The sequence below is a fragment of the Rhinolophus hipposideros genome (assembly GCF_964194185.1).
Source record: "Rhinolophus hipposideros genome assembly, chromosome: 1".
Classification (NCBI taxonomy): Eukaryota; Metazoa; Chordata; class Mammalia; order Chiroptera; family Rhinolophidae; genus Rhinolophus; species Rhinolophus hipposideros.
The window spans coordinates 73,301,977-73,312,599 of NC_138047.1; the positions used below are offsets into that span (position 1 = coordinate 73,301,977).

General features: G+C 43.4%; 1 protein-coding gene across 1 annotated transcript in view; it reads right to left on the reverse strand.

Moving 5' to 3' along the window:
- The window catches only part of TSPAN5 (tetraspanin 5), a 163,732-nt gene extending 153,325 nt beyond the window's left edge, over positions 1-10,407 (reverse strand). Inside the window, exon 1 of the mRNA XM_081051189.1 lies at positions 10,001-10,407. Within this exon, the coding sequence (XP_080907315.1) occupies positions 10,001-10,081 (81 nt within the window). The 5' untranslated portion in view covers positions 10,082-10,407. The remainder of the gene's footprint in view (positions 1-10,000) is intronic.
- Positions 10,408-10,623: the final 216 nt, after the last annotated feature.

The window sequence follows — 10,623 nt, forward strand, 5'->3', positions numbered from 1 at the left end:
CTTACTTGGCAGAACTAAGTTTTAAGGCTGCTTCAGGGGAAATATTAACAGTTGGGGGAAATTTTTGTTGGAAGCAAAACACTATACTGTGAGAAATGCTTAAGTCAAGTATTCCTCTTTTATTGGGACTACTTAATTATGTAAAAAGCATTAAAATAGCTGGCCTGGATATTTACTAGAGCACCAGCTGTCCCCTCAAAATTTTTAGAAATTCGAGCCTTAGTGCCAAGTATGATTTAGAAAAAAATGTCAACAAGTCAGAAGAGCCCTATGCCTTATAATACTTGTCTAAATAGTAAATAGTGCTATAAAAGGTCTAGAACACCACTATGCCTTTTCAGTGTGGGGCGCCAATATGTTTTGCCATCCACTTCTAAATACTATGTTGTTATTGAGGTTGGTGAGGACATTACTTAAAAATTATACCTTGCATTTCATAATTGATGATCCTGTATGTACAGATAGTATCATCGTGCTCCCTAACCATAGGGTCGGCACAGCATTTTTGGAGGGTTTGGTATTTTTTATAGGAGTGGTGATGACTATGCCCCAGTGAAACATCTCAAAGAAATGATTTAGATTTTTATTCAAACTTGTATTTCTTTCCAAAGATTTCCACTTTAGGAGCCCACCCATAATCAAATACCTAATTAACTTTTTTTATTTAAGAGGGGAAAGGAAGACATCGAGAAAATAATGGGAAAATTCGTTATACATACTCTAAGTATTCTGCAATGAAACTTTTCTGTTTAAAGAAAACTGTCAAATATTGGGGCTGGGTCTCCCGTATTTGCTTTCCTGTCAGCTCTCGGTGACAGTGCTGCAAAGTTGGGTATGAGAGAAGAAATGACCCTACGCGGCATCACAGCACAGTGAGGAAGCCCCCGGAAACAAAGGATACAAAGCAGAGCGTCTTGAACAAGGAGGCTGGTTTTTGAAGGAAAGACTGGTCACTGCCTGGCGCTGAAGTGTACAGGACGGCAACGCCAAAAGAACAAAACGTCTATTTCTTCCTTGTTCCTCCCGAATAAATAACTAGCTTCTATTCCCCATATGATGCTAATTTTTAGCATATTAATTGCAGTACAAGAGGTTCTCTTTAGCAGAGATTTTTCTCATTTTGTCTTTAGGGCTTTCCGGTTTAAAAATAAACTGGCATTTTTGGATTAATAAAAAATTCCTTCAGGGATAAAACATGCCACGTTCTTTTCTTTTCTTTTCTTTTCTTTTTTTTTCTTCCCATAAGCAAGGAACACTAGCTTCGCATGCTGGTGAAATCAGCCACTCTTTGGTCAGAACTCTACACTACCCACTCCCAGCTCCCCCAAGTGTCCCCTCCCAAGAGCAATGGGAAGAGATGTCACATCTTGCCAAGAAAAACAAGCTTCTCAACCTCAGCTGAGTATCAGAATCACCTGCAGGGAATTAAAAAACAAAACAAAACAGAAAAGGTGAATCCAGGACCCTATCCCAGGGCCCTAACCTAACCTACTGACCGAGAGCCCCTGTTGGGAAGACTGAAATTTACTAAGAACTTACTACTCATAGAGCTACATCTATAAAGGGGTGAAATACCAACTAATGCTACAGAAGTCACCCCTGGTTAGTGAGAGGGACTTCCTAGGTACAGATTCATGCAGATTCATAAACTCACATTGGGAATAATTTTTTTTAATTATGCCTTGACTATCAAGATTCAAAAACATCTGAAGGCTCAATTGCGTGTTTAAGCAGTAGACCCCTTTTTTCAAGCAAAATCGCTTATGGTGTGCCAGAGTATCAAACCTAATGCCTGACCTTCTCTGGGGGACATAGAGATCAGAGACACTCCCACTCAGGCCCCTGAACACTCCAGGGAAGCCTAGAGCTGCTGGTAGCACAGTTTGAAAACCACTGGGTCAGAATAAGACATTTAAATGGCATGAATATATAGTCCTAAATCTAAATTCAAATCATTAACTGGAGAGTTTGAATTCTGATTAGCACTTAGCCTAGGGAGATGGGTTTAACAGAAGTTCACTTGCAAAAGCGGGGAAGGTTTCATTGCACTAGGAATCAACTTGAGCCAACCATGTTCTCTGGCTGCCAGGAAAAGCAGATGCAGTTTCACCTGGGTTATTAACTACTATCTGTATTGAGAGGCTTACCTTTTACAAAACACCTTCGTATGCATGATCTTATTTAATACTGGATAACAACTCGGTGAGCTATTGGAATTATTTTCCCCATACTTCAGATGAGCAACTGAGGAACTAATTTGTGAGCGTCACTTACTCAATGACAGATCCAGGCAGTAGCAGAGGCTTCTGCCTCCAGGTCCAACACAACCTAGAGACTTAAGGAGGAGTTCAGGAGTAACAGCGATCTCTCTGGATCGCTGGAAAAGCGTGTAAAGAATGTGTTCCATTCTGGTTGCTACATTATTGGAGGTGTGTCCAAATGGGACCACACGCCAAGTACCATGACCAGGGCAAGGAACAATCTGGAAATAATATGTGAAGAACACATGAAGGAACAACGAGCTTTTAAAGATGGGAAACAGAAAGTTTAGGAATGACAGAATGACTATTTTTAAATATGCAGAAGGGAGATGAGTCTTGTTTCATAGCACACAAGAGCAGCACAGTCCCTTCCCCTTCTCCTTCCTGAAAAATTCAGTCCTAAAGCCATTAGTGGGGACCAAACATCATAGACCTTTGCCCTGGGATGAATATGGGGAGGGATGTGGAAGCACAGAACAGGGCATCAGAGCCAAGTCAGAGTGAGAAGGGTGTTCACATTGGGGTGTGGGGTTGTAGCACAGCATGTCGGAGCCCCAACAGGTAAGGAGGGCTGCCTTGTGAGGGATGGGGGCAGCAGGGGAAGGCTGGCTACACACAGAGTAAGGGAGCCAGGAATCTCACTGTCAAAGAGGGTAGTTATAAATATGGAAAAGGATAAAATCTAGAATAAACACTGTGGTATTAGATAGGGATTTGAGGTATCATTGTGAACTCATGATTTTCAAAATATACAGACAGATATCAAAATGCAGGTATAAAGGTGTGTACGTGTGCACATGCATACATATATCCCATGGTTCTATCCACTGAGAAATCCCAGGGGTGGTGATACCCTCGTAGTAATGAGCACACTTCACCAGATATTGGTTTCTAAATACCACTTTCCACTCAAAGGAACCAGGGCTCCTTGGAGAAATAGCTGATACAAAACAGATGACACCAGTAAATTACATGATGAGGTTGGGACATCTTGTTCTGCCAAAAAACAAAGAAGTCCTCAAAGAATGATAGGAGTGAAAGGGCACAAGAGGCAGCCTGGAAAGAATGTCACTGACTGCCAAACCTGGACCAACTGGAACATCAAAGTAAGTAATAAGAGTAACAGTTTAATTAATAGATGAAAAACTTGATGAGCAATGGGCTGTTTACATAGTTTCCAAGTAACTTGTCACAAAATCACCAAAATTACAAAAAAGGGTAAAGATTAACTTTATGGTGGAGAAGCTTGCCAGACAACACTTTCATCAAGTGACCATCATCAGCAGTGGCACAAACAGAAAGTGCCACCTGATGGCATGCAACAAGAACACAGCATCATTTCTATAATTTTCCTGCCAAATATGCACAGCTTGAATCTAAGAATGAGGAAAAGGCAGACAAACCCAGATTGAGGGACAGTCTACCAAATCACTGGTTTAGAATCTTTAAAAATGTCAAGATCCTGACAGTGAAGGGCTGAAAAAAACTGACACGGCTTAACTAAACACAGTGTGTTCTGAATTGGATTCCTCTCCTTTACAAGACATGATTGGAACAACGGGGAAAGTTGAATGAAGTTTAAGGGTGAGATGATGGTGATGTGGCAATGGTCATTTCCTGGCTTTGATGGCTGTCCTGTGGCTATCTAGGAGAATGTCGTCGTACACAGAAAATATACACTAAAGTGTTGGTATGATAGCCATCATGCCAGCAACTTTTTCTCAAATGATCCGGGATAAAATCAAATTGTATCCTGTGCAATGTTTTTGGTGGGTGTGAGATTATTTCAAAATAAAGATTAAAAATTAGCAACCGTAAATTAGGAGGGTGGAAGTTACAGGGAAACACATTACATCTGTTTGAGGATAGATGAAACTCTCTAATGATTAAAGTGGTCCAAAACCAGATCCATCCTTAGAAGGGTTGGCCGGATGTTAGAGAGAAAATGCTTCACTGAACAGGAAGTTAGAGGAGATGACGCCTATGTACTTTCCAATGATTTCATAATTCCTTCATTCAACAAACATTTATTAAACACCTACTGTGTTTCAGACAATGTACTAGACATTAGGCTTATGAAAATGACTGAGAGACAGTCCCTGCAGTTGAGGTCCTTCAGTGAAGTACGATGGTTTGGAGGTCAGCAATTTTAAGACAGTCATCAGTGTTAATACAGAAAGAAGCACGTGACCCAAGAACATTGTTTTTAATATTCCAATTTTTTTAATTGGGGAATGTTGGGGAACAGTGTGTTTTTCCAGGACCCATCAGCTCCAAGTCAAGTCATTGTTTTCAATCTAGTTGTGGAGGGCACAGCTCACTGGCCCAGGTGGGAACTGAACCGGCAACCTTGGGTGTTATGAGCACTGCGCTCTAATCCACTGAGCCAACCAGCCCACCCATGAATTTTCAATAGACTACACAATAGGCTATTATTCCATCATATTCTTTAACAACATTTTCATCCCAACATTTTTGTGCTTGTGGGCGGTGTTAATTGAGGCATATGCAAAAACTTTATCACTTTTCAATTATGAACAGATGTAAGTAACTTACTTGATGTTTTATTTTAAAATAACAAGCATCTTCTAAAATAAAAAAGGAGAAGCTAGGGCTGTAGTTACTGGAAGAGACTTAACACTCCAAAAGTGAACCCTGACATGTTCTTCAACATCTCAAAAGTCACTCCACGTCTCTACTCCAATTTCTTCATCTGTCACAAAGATGTCATAATATGCTTGTAAGTTGTTTTGAGATGCTTAGAAGAAAGACATCGTAATTATAAAGCTCTGTTCAAATACAGGTTGCTTTCACCTTCTGCCAGGGACTAACTATTACTGTGGCCATATTAAGACAGAGTGATCCATCTAAATGAGCTCACCTTGGCAATTTTATGGAGGGTGGAACATTATTTTGTTTTCCTACTTTTCCCCTTGGCTTCATTTCAGTCTTCTAGGCATATCATCTAGTGAGAATGCTTCAGTGCCTTCTCCCTGACCCAAGAGTGAGTGGCCAGCCCAAGCAAGTCAGTATTCAATTACTTCCCCCACTGAGGTCTACACACACCTTTCTTACATTTTTCCCATATGACATTTTCATAACCATATTTAGCTTTCTTCCTACCATCTCCCTGTAATTCAAAAGGCAATTTAGACTCCCATATGGTTGCCATCGAAGCTAACAGATGTCTAGCAAATTAAAACAAAAATTATGACTTATAAACTGCTGATGTATCATCATTCCAGAACATCTTACAATTTATAGTGAATCATAAGATAAGGCTTCCTACGAGATGCCCCCCAAGGTTCCCTAAATCTCTCTCTCTGCATTTAAGCCCTGTGGAAACAAATTAGATACATTCTGCCATCAACCCAAGATAAATCTCCACTTAAAGATACAATACAATATTTGCAAGCACATCAAAGAAAATTTGGCCTTGGGTATCCAAGGCTGTCTTAATGTGTGTACAGCAGAGAGAAGAGAAAAATGACTTGGTTCTCCCAAGTCATTCAAGGCTTCCACTGATCCATGAGACTTTCTTCTACTAAGTGATGATTAAATCTACTGCATCCATTCTCCTCATCTCTTTGGAGATAAGGGTATCACTATTCCCTCGCAGTAATGACACCAATGTACCAGGTTAAGGTATTTTAGAAAGTCTACAGTCCAGAATGGAACTAGTATAAAATCTGGAGATAATAACTATAATGATATTCACCATTTGTTAAATATTGAGACATTGTGCTAGGTAATACATTATTTCATTGAATCCTTGAATCTACAGCTCCATTAGATAATGGTATTTTCTTTTGTAAACAAGAAGTTAAGGTTTAGTGCAGCAGACTGCATTTTCCAAAGATAGCCACAACCCACATAACCTAAACACTTGCCCATCAAAAGATGGAATCTCTTTCTTCACACACACACACACTCAGAAACTGAGCAAGCTCCATGCATGCTTTAACCAGTGGAATAGATGAAAACGACACTGGGCCAGTTCTGGGTATAACATTAATTGGCTGGAAACTTCTTCCAGTCTCAGAGACAGAAAGAAGCCGTGTATAGGTGCTCCCACCAACAACCCTGACTGAGTTCTCAGCAAATAACAACTGCCAGTCATGTGAGTGTACCATCGTGGGCACCGCTCCAAAGAGCTTTCAAATAACTTCAGCTCCAGCCACATCTCCCTGCAACTGCATGAGAAATTTCAAATGCCAGTCACCCAGATGAGCCTAGTCAAATCACAGAACTGTGAGCTATCATAATAAAGTTGTGTTTAAAACAACTAAGTTTGGGAGTTGTGTGTTATGTAGCAATAGATAACCAGAATGCTGAGATCAATGTACTTGACTAGGAACAGTTCAATATTACAGCCAGATCCAAAAGCGTCCAGAGCAAAACAGCTGTTAGTGCTGGGTGATGGGATGTGGGGTTCCAATACCCAAAAGAAATAACTATAAAACAAAACTCCCTTTTTCTCCCCTCCCTTACCTCAAAGCAGCCTTGGGCTTTTCTGAGAAATGTCCTAGTATGGTGACACCCTCAATAAAATCAACTCTCTTCTGGCTTGAGTTCTTCCAATATAAAATAGGGAAAATGAGATTTTCCCCCACCGCCCTATGATAACTAATGAGAAAGGAATCTGTACAAGATGTTGACTTTGTTATTCAGAATATAACTGTTACATAAAAGGATTCAGATTTTACACACAAAACTCAAACTCTCATAATGAAAATATATTTAATGACTCACAGGACTACACTTGAGATTTGCAGCAGGGACAGGGAAAAACGCATACTATACCAATAAGTGAATAAGCCAAGATGAAATTACAGAAATTTTTTTTTTAATGAAAGAATGTTTGACAAAGAAATGAAGTAGTAAGAGAAAAAGTCTATAATTTAACAAATAACCCAATATATGCTACTTTCATTATATATTGGTGTCCATCTCTTATATTCCTCTTCCCCAGTGTGTTGAAACTCAATAGACTCATCCTTTTTTGGAACCAAAGAGAACCTTACAATTCATCCAATTCCTTCATTTTAACAGCTGAGAAACTAGAGCTCAGGGCAGATAACTGAGTAGCAAGGAGTCAGACTACTCATTAGTAAGAAAACCAAACTCTTAGTACTGGTGCTACTATATTTTAAACGTTTATTTTACCAGAACTTTACCTCTAAATGTCCTCAATGTATTTCAAATTTATTCTAGCATTTCACAGTGTGAGTATGAAAGATGAGGGAACCATGCTCTCTGTTATCAGTCTCTTCTTCGTACCTGTAGAAGGGTGGCACCAAGCCTGCTGTTTCTGGCAGTCACAGACAAGATGGTGACTCTGTGAGAGCAAAGGTGCCACTTGACAGCAACAGGCTGCCAAGTTACTGACCCCAGTTCTTCAGACACTAACATCTTAGTCTGAATTACTTTGATCAAATATCATGGTTGCCTTCCCGCTGAACATTCCTAGAGACCAGGGTACTGACGAACTGCAAGACTTAAATATGGGGTGATTCTAAAGCAGACAGCAGTAGAGGAAAGGTAGGAGGGGGTACCCAAGTGGAAGGCTTTAGGCAGAGAAAAGAGGGATCCCAGTGTATAGAAAGCAGAGTAAGAAAAGGGCTCTTATGACAAAGGCATCTATGTAACAATTGGGCAGCTGGTTTCATTTCAAAGCCTACCTCTGCTTTCAGCCTTCCCATAAAACTGTCCCCCAACCCCCACCTTCAAAATCAGATAAGACATGGCTTTATTCTGGAACTCTCTATGCAAGCACTCTGCAATTCTTTGAAGCTCTCCACAATTTTACAGGTTTTGCTACAACCTAATTCACAGAAAATATTAAATGTACCTCTGTACATGCTACAAAATTATAACCAACTTCAAGGAAACAGGCCCAAATCCCTTTATTTCTTTTCCACCTCCTGCAATGAAACTGCAGAGAAAGTCTCTGGGTGCTTTTTGTTGCCTGGCAGCTGAAATGTGCAACTTTTGGAAGTGTTCAAGTAGAATCAAGAAGCCTGGGCTCACTCCCCCAACAAGGTCCTGTCTTAATTTCCTAGTCCCTGACTCTCAAAGTCACAAGTTTTTAGTTCAGATAAAATCAAAACACCTCACTCAGAAATGTGACTACCCACCACTTTTAAACACCAGCAGGGGTGGGAAAAAAAAAAAAAAAAAAAGAAGCAACGAGAGAAAATATTTCTTCTTCCTATATTTGTAGTTGTGTTTGATTGGAGGTAGGGGGATGACTGCTAAGAGGAATTGCGTACAATCACTGGCAAAAAAAAAAAAAAATGCCTGTGAATGACTGGATATGACATGTATTCATGTGTCCTCCTCATATCTTCATCACAGAAAGTAGTCTCTGATCCCTTCCATTTCCTTTTTGCAAAACATGCATGAACAATGTAAGATACTCCTATAGAAAATGGAAAATAAAAATAAAATAGTCAACTATTCTCGTAGATGTACATGCTTACAGCAAATGGCCAAAATTAAAAGGAATCAAAATAAATGTACCCTGTGTTCAGACTGCTGTGAATTATTGATCCCGCCTTTGCATTATTATCTCACACTGAACCTACACCCAACAGCAACTTGGAGAACCCCTCAGAGAGCCACCATCTTTACTTTCCATGGGGTGGGATGGGGGGGAGTAAGGAAGAGGATGAGATGGGATGGGATGGGATGGGATGGGATGGAGTGGGGTGGGTTGGGATGGGATGGAAAAATAACATAGTCTTTGAACCAACGTTTTCCCCTGGTCCTAGAGAACTCTTTGTCTGGTTGCTGAAAACATTTGTGAGACCAAGGAAAAGAATCCAAACAAAAGAGGCGGCGTCCCAACCTAATTACAATAGGTGCCCGGCACACTGTAGTGCCAGGAGAGCATGGTTTCCACCTTGCGTTCAAGCATTTGCTCTCTGGGTACCCCCAATAAAACACGTCTCGCACCCCTTCTCCTTTGCATCTCTCCAAGGTTTCCCCCCAAAGGGCCCGCTCTATGCACTCTTAGAAAAGGAGGACGTGAGGCACAAACACATGGAAACAAATGTTGATGGTGACTTGTTATTATCTTGACAATACTATGTGTAGAAATAAATCCCTCCACCTCACGTGCCCACTAGCCAGTCCCTGAAGCACAAGAAGCGCTTTCCAGCCCAAAGGGAAGAGCTTGCAGGAGGCGTTCTTCGCGTACACATTACAGGGCCATATCTGCATCCTACACAAAGCCCGGGATGGTGCAAGATGATACACGCTGGGCACGGCACCGACCAGCCGCGGCAACGCGGAGCCAAGCCCTCGTCCAATCAGAGCCTTGTTAGAAGGTGGACCTCAGGGTCGGCTCTGCCGGATTAGCCTTCCCTGTTATGACACCACGCTCTGCCCAACATCCGTACCCCATCGGGAGCAAATCTAATGCGTGTGGTGGTTCGTGTCTCCAACTGCCGAGCCCTTTCTTTCATCTGCATCCCTGCGATTCGTCCCTCACAAAGCTACGCCAAGGCCTGGGTGCCCCCTCTCCGGTTCGCTTTTTCTTTTTCACCTCTTCCCATTCCTAGAAAGGATGAAATAAATGTTTCTCCAACACGCAAGCTGGAAAGGCGGAAGGCAGATGCCTCTTCTTGCTCTGGCATGCGCCCGCAGGGCTGCGAAAAGTAAAGGCAGCCGGCCACGCGGGGGAAATCACGAATCGATCCGCCACAGGAGTTGAATCCTAAAGCGCTCCAACTTACCCAAAATATGACATTGAAGCCAAATATGAAATATTTGATGCAACAACTGACTTCAGGACCCTTGTAGTGCTTCCCGGACATCCTCTGGGTTCATGAAGACACTTGCCCCGGCAGCCCGAGTTTGGAGCCCCGCGGCCCCTGTGCTCGGAGCAGCCCGGCCGGGAGCGGGGACTCGGCGATGCCACGCGGGGCCGCGGTGCGGTAGCCCGGGCTGCGCCGCGCGGGGACCGACTGGCGGAGAGCGGCGCCCGCACCTCCAGCCCCTGGCACGCCGAGGCCGCCGGAGTCGGGGTGGCCCCGAGCACGCGGCTAGCGCCCGCGTCCGTCCGCCAGGCGATCCGTCCGTCGGTCCGTCCGCCGGCGCCAGGCGAACGCGGCCGCAGCCGAGGCTGCCGGAGACACCCCTCGCCCGCCCGCCGGCTGGCGCGCGCCTCCCGCCCCTCGCTCCGCCCGCCGCTCGCCCCCCCCCCGCTCCCGGGGCAGCTCCTCGGCGGGCCGCCTGCAGCTCCGCCCGCGCCCGGGCCGCGGTGAGTCCCGCGCGCGCGCACGGGCTCGGGCGCTCCCGGGTGGCCGTGGCACCACGTAGCCGCGCCGCCGCCTCCTCCCCCTCTCTCGGCTCCGCC